We start from the raw sequence: 12,561 nt of genomic DNA on the forward strand, positions 1-12,561 counted from the left end.
TTCACACCTTGGCTCAGGCGATTAGAGGATCATCAGGGGGTCCTTTTGTCCCTCTGTGGGGGGTTACTCCCACTAGGTTTAAATCTGGGACTCTCCACCATTTGACCTTAGAACTGAAGAAGCTTCTCAGTTGAGAGATGAAATGTCTTCAAGTAACTTAAAGAAGTCCAGACGCTTTTCTTTGCAAGCTCCATATGCAAATATATGCAAAACAAGAGAAAGGCATTCAATAGAAAAGGCAAACATTAGAGGACAGGTTCCAAAGTGTTTGGAAGTAGTGCAAGAGGACTTGGTCTGAGTAAAGTCTGTGGGTGAGTGTGGCCTGAGTGATGAGGGTTACTCCAACCATGGCTCAGATTGGTGGGTCAGTGGGCAGGATTGGGGTCACCTGTGAGTGCCCTAGATTTCCTGAGACAGAAGGAGCTGGTGATGGCCTCGGCAGAGGGCAGCCACTGATTCTTTTGTTACCCCTCCTGTTCTCAGTAGTGGCCTTTGCATATCAAACACCCAAGCAGTAAGGGAGCATGCTCTCCACTCAGGAGCAGTCAAAGGTAAGCTGCAGCTTCTGGTCCAGTTTGTTTTTCATGTTTTTCATGTCCGTGTGCGCAGCCATCTTGGAATGAGTAGTTCCTTTCCCATTTATTATTTATCTGCACATTTTCCTTTTTTCACTTCCTTTATTATTTTTGCCATTTGGCCATTCTTCTTTCCAGAGTTTTGTCATATCCCATATGCCCCGCCATGGGGTTATAATGAGCTGTCTTGAAAATCATTTCCCGGTGGCTCTTAGTCACTAACAACTAGGTGTGTTCCTCCTCTGTACAAGTGTCACGACTCACTCGATAAAGCCTATCATTTAACAATACAAAGTGCGGTCCGCGCATCATCAGGGCGCGCCGAGTGACCATCAATTTCTATCACTTGGTCAAAGGTTGAATGTAGGGTGTCATCACAAGATTAGTCCAGTGGAAAATCTTCCGTGGGGTGAATCGCAGCCAATCGGTTCCCAGAATTAGGGCATGCGACAGGTGCGAGCAAACTGCTGCCTTTACTCTATGCATGTTGCCCTTGTATTCCAATAGCAGCAGCACAAGTGGGGTAATTGTGAATATCCCCATGAACACATCTAACCTCCACCCACTCTGCCTTCAACATTGCCACAGGGAGAACCAGGGTCTGCATGACACCTTACCAGAATGTGGTATGTCCCTCCAGGACCGTGGCAGGGTGCTGGAGCCCTGGCGACGGTTCAAACATTAAAACTATGCAAGTACTTTTTTAAAATGTCAATGGATAAAATGAATATTGGGTTCCACTTCTGGATGTGGGCGGTCATGGTCTTCAGCTACCTGCTTTCAACATAGAAAGAAGGGGAAATTGCTGCTGGCTTGTAAGGGAGCCCATCTTCTTGCCAAAAGGCTGGAACAGTGCTGAGAGTAAGAGGCTTCAGGTGCTCACAGCTCAAACTTTACACTTCTAAGTTCATAAAAAATCTCATAACCTTATAAACCATGTATTCTCAGGATATGGGAACTTAACAAAACATTAGAATTTCCATAATTCCTCATATCAGCACAGCCTGTTCTGATATTATACTCACTCATAGCTGATTCCACTCCAAGTCACATTTTAGCTATTCCTGTAAGACTTTATTCATCTGTCTCACTCTCATGGCCAATTCATGATCACCAGTTAACCTTAAGTCTATGTCTTTGCACTGCGGAAGGAAATGGGAATACTTGGCAAAAACCCACACAAGCACATGGAGAACCTTCAAACTCCTCACAGAAAGGCCTCATCTCGAATTCAAACCAGGAAACATTTAGCTGCAAGGTGACAAATGCACCAACCATCCACCACCATGCCACCCTTTTCACTTTACAGCTTTTCACATTATTTTCATTTAAACTGCACTTTTAAAAAGGTCACACTTGTTTATCATTTGGTATAATTAGATTTTAAATCCAGTTAACAATCCTACTCTTCTTAGTTCTCCCCTGAAGGGAGGAAACATGTAATCGGTTCTGTTTGTCATTTGTCACATTTGAAAATGTGGTGTAAATGTGCAGTGTGAGCACCTTAAGAAAGTCCAAGAAAGCAGGTTTTGACAAGCAGGCCTTCTTGATAAGAGCCATGGCGCTGGTGAAGTTATTGATGTAGTCACTATACACGTTCAGAACCATGGACTTTGAAAACTGTGAAGGAAACATTGTGACATAAGGACTCTGCTTCTCCACAATATTTGTATGATAAGATTCACAGTAATTCAACATGTGGAACTACAAAGTAAATAAATGGTGGACGAGTCAATATTTTTGTCAAACCATTAGCCATCATAGGTTATTCTGACTGCCGTCTGAAACACGGAGCTCCCACTCTAACAGACTGACTCACTATGGAGCTAAGTCAGGGTCAAAAGTTTTATTCATTTGAAAAAGTTATTTGAAAATGACTGTTCTTATTTATAAAGTGCTTTACAAAACAGAACATTACAGCTAACGGGTGGATTTTCCCCATTTGAGTGCAGTTAGGCAAACAGCCACTTACTGCTAAAGAGTCAGACAGTAAAAGTGGACAGCATAGCCTCAGTTTCTTAACATAAAACTCACTGCTGCAGCCAGGGACAGCATAAAAGTGATCCCCTTAAACTGACTTTTAGTTTTAGTGTCACAGCTGTCATGGTCCTGGTCTGTGACCTAGTGTTTCTATGTTCCTTAGGCTTTATCTGGCATTGTTTAGGTTACTAGTTTAATCACTGGTATTTCTGGTTCTCTTAGTTTTCGCCTTGTGTTATATTTATTTTTTTGTGTGTAGTTGTATGTTACTGTGCTTCCCCTATGTTCCATGTTTCTCATTTAGTCACCCTTGTCTTCATGTTCGTTTATCTGCTATGTCCGTGTTAGGTCTTCCTTTTCTGTCTCCCTAGTCGACTATTTTCTCATGTCTGTTTCTACCCTGGTCGCCAGTGTCAAGCCTGTGTGTCTTAATCTGTGTCTCAGTGTGTTTCCTGTTTTATTTTGACAGTCTATCATCTTGTGTTCATTATGTTCAATTTTTCTAAGTTTACAGCAGTAAAGCTGCCTCCTTTCATTCATCACTTTGTGTTACACGTCCTGCATTTGGGTCCGACCTCTGCCTGTCACACAGTGCTAACCATGACAACAGGAGATGTCAGTCATTAGTCTACATTCTGCTTCTTCCTTTTGATACACGCTCACAACACAAAATTAGGGAAACTGAAAAAAGGGTCTGAAACTGGATGAGATCAAATGAGATTTGAAACAAAGAAAAGTGAATTTAAAGCTAAAAATAAATTGGAAAAAAATACTTGCATTAAAACGAATAGTTTATTTAAAATAAAACAGTTTATGTTTTTTTCACTTTCTTTTAAAACATGAAAACGTAGAATTTCACTTTCAAATAACTTTTTCAAATTAATTAAACTTTTGACCACAATCTTGCTCCATAAATGCTTTCACCTTCTATATTTCAGTATGTCTGTCAGGCAGAGAGGCATCTATCAGATAATAATATTATGTCACTAAAATCAGGAAATAGCACAGCCATGATGGTCTGACAACCCCTATGCCTAATACATCACTGAGATTACCTCGGCTTAGAATCAGAGACTTCAGCTTTACAAAAACGATGTTATGAGCAGGTTGTGTGGAGTTTAAATGACTTGAAAGAGACTTCAGTAGTGTGATGATGGACACTTCACTTAGAGGTGAAGGATGACAGAAATTAAAAAGAGAAATTAGGAAGAAAATGTCAACTGACCGAAGCCACAAACAAGTCTCCTATCTTTTCACTTTGATCCCACTCGGCCACACGGGATGCAAGGGCAATCTGGAACATGCAGTGACACTGATAGATCTCATGCAGGCGGTGAAAGATCTGACGCACCTTCTTTGGGTTTAAAATCACAGACTGTGTCTCCAGCAAAGGCTTCTGGTACTCCTGAAGGACAAAGACAGACCAGTCTGGTATACTGCATATCTGTGGTTATGGTTCTGTTAGGTTACCCAAACAGTGCTTAAACTGTATACTTTGCATTTCGATATCCATGATGAATTCATCTGCTAAATAATGACCCACAATGTTAAATATTAGAAATTGGGATGTCATATTTCTGATGGCTGAAGTTTTTTCTGCTTAAGTATAAAGTAATTAAAGTTTTAGAGTGAGTTCCCCAAAGTGCTCAGATGAACACTGAACATTTATAATTAACCTTTATATTAAAATGCAAAATTTGAATATAATATAAAAAATATAAAATTTGTGACTGAGTTCCACACTGACAGCACCTGAAGAGAAACGTGTCTCACCTGAAGGATTCGTTTGAGAGAGTCCAAGTAGCTGCTCTCACTTTGCACAATGGATCTGAGGATGAGACGTCTGACAACCTGAACGAAGCACCAATAAGTGAAATGGATCCAGCAAACCAATGACCATAAATATTAACAATAAAAACATGCGCAAACAGTTTCAGTTTTAGAAAAGTTGTAGATGATGAGTCAAGACGAATGCAGAAATATGGAACAACAGAGAGGACAAAATTTATTAAACTTCAGCCACAGTTGTTTGATATTTATTTGAAGTAGTTCATGTTAAATTATTTGTTTTAAACATCCTAGAAAACATGATCATGTTAAGAATGCTTAAACAACTTTGACCTTGCAGTAAGTGTAGGTGGCTGTGGCTCAGTAGCATAGAGTAGTTGGTAACTATATGCCAAGCTGCCTCAATACACTATTGCAATGTCCTTGGGCAAGTGACAGCTACTGATGCATCAATCAGTAACTGTGCAACTGTGTGTGTGTGTGAAAACTAGAAAACTATGAATGTGACCTCTAGTAAAAAAAGCACTTTAAGTGCTCAGTTAGAGCAGAAAAGTGCCATACATTTACCAGTCCATACACAAATCTCCATTAGGTTAGGGTCACAGTTGTGAAATCAGGTCTTTTTCAAAGTCTTTTTTAGGATAATCATCTGTTGTTGATAGAATAATAACGTTTTACTGTAAGTAGCTACCACAAGTTCACTACTTGGCATGAATTCCTTTTATGCGTTGAATATGTCATGGAATAACACAGAAGCACCTGGCACTGAAACTCAGCCTCCAACTAAACACATGTATGACACATCTATGATATCTACCATGCCTTATTATTTCATTCATACGATTAGCAGAAAACTTATTGTGACCTTAAGATCGAGGTCATTGACATTCAAACTCGCCTGAGATTTTTAGTAGATACACCTATGGTATTAATTTGGAGCTCCTACGTCGTCTTGATCTGAATCACATTCACAAACTCAGATGTCCTTGCTGCCTGACCACCCACCTGGTAGAGTGACGACTAAAGGATGAGGACTAAATTACTAGACCCCTATGAAGTTGGTGTTTAAAGAGAGCAAGGGATTTTCAACATAGCATTTCTAAATCTACTAGTTTTTTTTAAAGCAAAAAATGTTTTTTTGCACTCAATAACAATTATTTTAGAGAAAAAAATCAGCAGGGTTTGAGCTGTCACCTGAGAAAGCCTCATGGCAAAAACAAAAGAACTCTGCTTAGACTTGAGAAAAACAATTGTTGATGCTCACAAAGCAGGAGATGGATATACAAAATCATCTCAGCGTCTCCAAGTGTGAAGTATCAAAAATGTCAAAGAGAGCCTTACAGTACAGAACAAGCCTGGTAGAGGTAGGAAGCGAAAGACTTGAAAGACTCTGGGAAGAAAACTAGTGAGAGATGTGTCCAAAGACCCCTGAACGTGAGGCGTATTCTTACAGAAGAAAAGAAGGTAAACACTAAATTCTGCATAAACATGGGCTGCATGATTTCAGGCCAAGAAAATCTCCACTTCTGCAGAAGAGACACTGTCAAGCCAGACTCAAGTATGCCAAGGACAACCTGGAGAAAGATTATGCATACTGGAAGTGCATCCTTTAGTCAGATAAGACAGAACTAGAGCTCTTTGGCCACAAAGATGCTGCTTATGTTTGGGGAAAGATGAAGCACAGCGATGGGTATTTGTGGAGATGTTTTAGTGCATCTGGACATGAATCTCATCAAGGTGAAAGGAATCGTGAAGAAAGAAGGGTACGTGAAGATTTTGAGAGAAAACATCAACCAGTCAGCAGCAAAACTGTTTCATCGCTTTGTCTTCCAAGTTGTTTTAGGTTGGTGTCATGGACAGCAGCCTAAAACATACATCACTCCTGGTGAAGAAATGCCCCTACACAATACATAGGAATTTTCCCCAAAAAATCCTTGTTGTGTTTTAATTCTGTCCTCAGCTGTAGACAATAGTCAGCCACCATAAGATCAAATACAGACTTCATGTGAAAGACAGAAAACAGTAACAATGTTCCTATGTGGGTGATTTTAGGTTGTGTTCATTCAACTAATAAAGTGATCAATATATGGAGAACTGACATCAGAGCATCACAGGAAAATCCAAATTCATCAGTGCAGCCTTTAATAAGTCAGCAGAAATACAGATTAGTGAACATATGCTGACATGCACACCTGCTGACTGCTGAGTCCCTCTGGCATGGGGCAGAGTTGTGGTGGAGGGTGTTTTACCTCACACAAAAACACATCCATGTAACCGGCATCATCTTTTCCATCACCTGCAAAATCAAACAACCAGAGAGTGTTTGCATCACAAGTCATTTACTGCCTTTCCTGGCTCATTTATTAACTACTGTCTTCTTTTCCATCACTGTAACTGAATATGTTATTCATATAAAGAGCATTTTATTATTATAAATCTCACACACTTACATACACACATGTGTAGTCACTTTTCTAAATTCCCCCCTCGCCCCTGCAGGCGGTCTTTATCCTTCAAACTCGGATCTTTAACGAGAGGCCTGGAAGCTGGAGGGTCCTGCTCAGTATCTTAGCTGTTCCTAGGACTGCGCTCTGGACAGAGATCTCAGATGCTGTTCCTGGGATCTGCTGGAGCCACTTGCACTTGGTCACTGCACAAAGTGCTCCAATTACCACTGGGACCACTGTTGCCTTCATCCTCCAAATCTTAAGTTCTTCTCTCAGTCCTTGGTACCTCCCCAGCTTTTCATGTTCCTCTGTTCTGATGTTGCTAGCACTTGGTATGCCGGCCACTAGCCCTGCCTGCTTGTATCTTGCGCCCTGCTGTTATGTGCTGGATTGTGTCAGGCGCATCTTTACACAGCCTGCACCTGGGGTCTTGCCTGGTGTGGTAGACCCCAACCTCTATGGATCTTGTGCTCAGAGCTTGTTCCTGCGCTGCCATGATTAGTGCCTCTGTGCTGTCTTTCAATCCAGCTTTGTTCAGCCACTGGTAGGATTTCTGGATGTCAGCCACCTCCTGCCAGGGGTACATACCGTGCAGTGGCCTGTTCTTCCACAATGGTTCCATGTGGTATTGAGGCAGGTTTTTTGCCGGTAATTTGATGGGAGCTGTTCCTTCTGGGGATCAGGACTGTCCAACCTTCAGTAAGCCAATCCGGGTGTCTCTCACCTTTCAGCCCCTGGTTCGTTGGTGCTGTCAGAGGCTCATGGAGTGCAGTCAGCTTCTTGTCTGGCTTCAGCTATCTCTTTCCCACTCATATCTGAGATAGGGTACATTAGCATGAGGGGTCTAGCCTAGGAATCCTTACCGGATGCAGAAGCCCTGGTTGGGAATTGAACCCCGGACATGAATTTCCAAAGGCATGTAATTATAATTTTTATTATTTTATATGCTAAATGTTAAAAAGAATGTTGACAGGTTTCTGCCGTACCCTGTACAAAAGTAGAAATAGTAATGGTGACATCAGCTGTTTTTTTAACTATTGTTTGCACCCTCGGTTTGGCACCCTTGGTGTTGGATCCAAAAGTGACTGGTAATGGGCTGGCTGTGACAGAGGACGTTTGTACATAAGGTAGCAAGTTATCAGTGACAAGGTAGCCACACTCTAATCATGACTCAAATAGGCCCATTATTTACAAAATGAACATCATAGACTTGAATCTTGGAAAACTTGCAACTCAGGCCATAAACTTTTTAAAGAACGTTATAATTTTCATTTTTAATTATTAATGAATTATTTAAGGATTAATCCCAGCTCCAATTCTATACCTGTAGAGTCTTTTCTCTGTAGGAATGACACTTTGCGAATCATTGCTAACTTTCTCCTTCCTAAACCCTCCTTGGTACCGTTTCTTGCTGCTTTCATCAATTACTGAACCTGGAATACAAGAACAGATGTGTAACCATGGTTATTTCAAATTCAAATCTGAAAAAATGAAACCACTTGTATTGTATCAAAATACTATTGGGGTTTATTTCATTTCTGGCAAAAGCAAAATAAAACCATATCTATCTGAAGTCATTTAAGATTATCTGATTAACAGTCAGAGTAAAAAGTAGTTTGTTCAAAGATGGAAGAGACAAACAGCTGAAGTGACTAGCACTACCTTAGGTCTGTCTGATGTGGGCAAAAAGAGGCATACTGATACACAAAGCCAGCTCTCTCCTGGTGACAACACAAAGGTCTTTGAGCCCCGGCACATCTGCAGGCAGCTGACAGTCGAACATCAGGAGGCAGAGACACAGCATTAGTTTAACTTTGACACGCCTGACAATTCATATCAATAAACACAACACAATACGACAAGAAGTTCAGTTGAAGACACATGTTAGTAGGTTTCCCACATACCCGGAAAATGAACCACTGCCTAGGTCTTTGTTAAATAAACTTAACAACATTGATGTTTTTGCAAAGTTTTATACACATCTGATCAATACTTCTGCACATACAGTAGTTGTCAGAAGTTTACATACATTCATCCTGAGCGAATGTACAAGTTTGAATTTATTTGGGATTTTCTTTAATATTAGAAGCCACATTCAGACAGTCGATAGATCACACACACAGTGATGATGCATTATTTTGTATGTTTTCAACACTTTGTTTTAGGGATCAAATCACAAACCTTCCATTTGGCAGATAAATGACTGTGGTTCATGTGGGAAACTGTTATATCTAACTAAATGAAAGTGACTTTAATGTGAGGGTAGAGGGCCATCACTCTAAAGAAACACATTCACAATGAAGGAACTGTATGTGAAACTGAGATCTAAACTTGGCTTGGCAAGAAACTACAGACACACATGAACTTTAACATCTTAAAACATGGACTGACAAATCTAATAAAAAAGCATAACATTAAGATTTATTGTTGCATATATTCTCTAAGAGAAAGTTAATCATAATATCTGTCTCTAGCAATTGTTCATATTTCCTTTGTATATAGTTTTAAGACACCTACCTTCTGTTCACACAAACCACTTTATTTATCCAAAGTAAAGAGATTCCGTGTTGTGTTGACCCAGCTGATGAACTCCTTATTCAATATTCCGAACTTTACAAATTCTCCCCACTAACCAAGTCAAATTACTCAAGTTACATTTTACCCTTTTCAAAACACTGAGCGGCGAAAGTCCAACAGCAAGTTACAGCACATGGTGACAAAAGCAGAAGACAGAAGTGCTGACATGGTGAGGGACTGCCAGAAATAAATCACTTCCTCTTTTCATCATTCTCGGGTTGATTCACACAGAAGTTTAAAACAGATGTAGTTATTCCGTAGCAAAGTGATTTTTGGGCTGAAAAACTGAATCGTTTAAAGCTAATCCTGACACTGCTGGACTTTTTCCACAAAGGTTGAATCTGCCTATAATGAAAAAAATAAAGAGAATTATGACCAACTCTCCAGTTTCTCTCTTTCAGTTCATCATTTTGCACTTGTAAAATTTTCTTAACTCCAACCACAATAAAACATGAATGCTGTTTTTACAGCGCCTTCTGTGATCCAAAATATATTAAATCTACTTTATTTCTTTAGTGAAGACTTTTTAAATGACTTCACATGCAGTTTTCAGAGTAAGCATATTGATAGTTTTTTTGTAATGACTTATCTTGCTGCTGCTGTGGGTTGGAGGAGGAGCCTCACAGTCACACGGGTCATCATAACGCTCAAACTCACTGCAGCTCCAGCTTTTGGAGCCGAGATGATCGGGTCTCTGAATGGTAAATGGCCTGTATTTGTATAGCGCTTTACTAGTCCCTAAGGACCCCAAAGCACTTTACACATCCAGTCATCCACCCATTCACACACGGGTGATGGTAAGCTACATCGTAGCCACAGCCAACCTGGGGCGCACTGACAGAGGCGAGGCTGCCGGACACTGGCGCCACCGGGCCCTCTGACCACCACCAGTAGGCAACGGGTGAAGTGTCTTGCCCAAGGACACAACGACCGAGACTGTCCAAGCCGGGGCTCGAACCGGCAACCTTCCAATTACAAGGCGAACTCCCAACTCTTGAGCCACGATCGCCCCGCCCCGATCGCCATGATGTCCTCAAAAGTCATCCACACCTGGACACAACATACCGTACTGTCAAGGTTATAAAAGAGAGCAAACAACTGACGTGTTTTTCGCTCTCTATTCTTCTTCTTAAATTCATATTGTTAACTTTGTTTTGGACTTGACCGATCAACCGTTAAACCTGTTATGTGGGGTCTATCACAAAATCTGACTTTTTGTAACTTGAAAATATTGCTAAAGATGCCTTTTCTCTCTTTGAGCAACACAAAGAACTTAATGTATGTTTTTATATCTAGCAGTCTTGATCAGTGTAATAATCTGCTCTCTAATATACAAATATAAAAATAAAATAAAATAAAAAATAAAATAAAATATTTATTACATCAGCTGCAGAACCCTGCCAGACTGCTTACTGGGATCAGAAGGGGAGAATATATTGCACCATTTCTCTAGTCTGTAGGCTCCAGTAAATACATTTTGCTCACATCTGAACCTGTTTGGCTCTAGCACAAATCTGCTCCACATTCCAACATAAAGAAGAAAAAGCCTTAGAGGCAGCTTTAAGCTTTTATCCTGAGCTTCTAGAACTGCCTGCTGGAGGCCCTGAGAGCAGCCAGAAGTGCTGAAATGTTTAAACAAACTTAAAACTTACTGCCTCAGCTTGGCTTTTGACTGATTATGTGCATATACTAAAAATCTGTTCAATTCAATTCAATTTTACTTATACAGTGCCAAATTACAACAATAGTCGCCTCAAGGCGCTTTATATTGTAAGGAAGATCCTACTATAATACATTCTGAGAAAAAACCCAACCATATGACCCCCTATGAGCAAGCACTTTGGCGACAGTGGGAAGGAAAAACTCCCTTTTAACAGGAAGAAACCTCCGGCAGAACCAGGTTCAGGGAGGGGCGGGGCCATCTGCTGCGGCCGGTTGGGGTGAGAGAAGGAAAACAGGATAAAGACATGCTGTGGAAGAGAGACAGAGGTTAATAACAAATACGATTCAATGCAGAGAGGTCTATTAACACATGTTAATGTTTTACTACAATCTGTGAAATATTAACTGATTTTCTTTTCTTCTACATACAAAAACAAATATTAATAAACTTTCCTTAAATGGACTGGTTCTTATTTAGTGCATTTGTACTCTGAGCACTCTACACAACTTGCCTAATTCACACATTTAAAGCACTTTTCTCTAGGTTGTTACTAAGTGCTTTCTGTCTAACACTCACACACATTCATTCTGTCACCCAAGGATATTTGACATGCAGACTGGGATCAAACCACCAACCTTCTGGTTAGTAGGTGACCTGCTCCACCACCTGAGCTACAACCACCCACTAACATTTGTTGGATGTAGTTGTGCTCTCATCAGCTGCTTGTTATGTCTGTGGGGTCCCAAAAACCTGTTGTAGAGTTGGAAAGTATGGATGTCTGCTGGGAGGTTGCAGAGAGCCATCTGGTGGACAAACTGCTGAACAACACACCATGGTTGGAGTTCTCCTTCATTTTGGTTCAATTCTATATTATCCATATAGCTCCAAATCACAACAACTGCCACCTCAAGACCCTTTATGTTATAAGGTAAAGACTCCACTATAATACAGAGAAAACACCAACAATCAGATGAAGGAGAAAAAGGAAAAACTCTGTTTTAACAGGAAGAAATCTCTGGCAGAACCAGCCTCAGGGAGGTACTGGTTGGAAGTGATGGGAGGAAGACAGGACAAAAGACACAGTGGAAGAGAGACAGAGACTAATAATAACTAATGATTAAATGCAGCATGGTATCTAAACACATAGCAAGTAAAATGGGTTAGTGAAAAAAAAACACTCAGTGCATCATGGAAGCCCCCAGCAGCCTAATGCAACATAAGTAAAGGAGGATTCCCAGAAAGCCGATCCAGCCCTAACTATTTTAAGACCAATTGTAAAAGTAGAGGGGTGTCTGAAAGCTGAAGGCTCTGCCTCCCATTCTACTTCTAAATACCCTATCACCACAAGTAATCCAGCAGTGTGAGAGCAAAGTTCTCTGTTGGGCTGATGCAGTACTAATAGGTCTTTATTATAAAATGGGGCCTGATCATTTGAGCACTCACATGTAATAAGTAGGATTTTCTTGATTCAAATTAACAGGGAGCCAATGAGGACAAGAAAAATATGCTCTCTCTTTCTAGTCCCTGTCAG

General features: G+C 40.6%; 1 protein-coding gene across 3 annotated transcripts in view; it reads right to left on the reverse strand.

The window, feature by feature from the left end:
- Positions 1-10,068, reverse strand: part of arhgef10lb (Rho guanine nucleotide exchange factor (GEF) 10-like b) — a 49,470-nt gene extending 39,402 nt beyond the window's left edge. The window contains exons 1-7 of one of the 3 annotated variants that reach the window (XM_042229016.1): positions 9,308-10,068; positions 8,453-8,558; positions 8,115-8,223; positions 6,536-6,639; positions 4,329-4,406; positions 3,907-3,960; positions 2,079-2,195 (exon numbers count right to left, since the gene is read on the reverse strand). In XM_042229016.1, the coding sequence (XP_042084950.1) occupies positions 2,079-2,195; positions 3,907-3,960; positions 4,329-4,406; positions 6,536-6,639; positions 8,115-8,211 (450 nt within the window). In that variant the 5' untranslated portion in view covers positions 8,212-8,223; positions 8,453-8,558; positions 9,308-10,068. The other 2 variants (XM_014340474.2, XM_042229015.1) reach the window with 2 other exon arrangements.
- Positions 10,069-12,561: the final 2,493 nt, after the last annotated feature.

The sequence above is a fragment of the Haplochromis burtoni genome, unplaced genomic scaffold, assembly GCF_018398535.1.
Source record: "Haplochromis burtoni strain Fernald_Lab_line unplaced genomic scaffold, NCSU_Asbu1 Contig_374, whole genome shotgun sequence".
Taxonomy (NCBI): Eukaryota; Metazoa; Chordata; class Actinopteri; order Cichliformes; family Cichlidae; genus Haplochromis; species Haplochromis burtoni.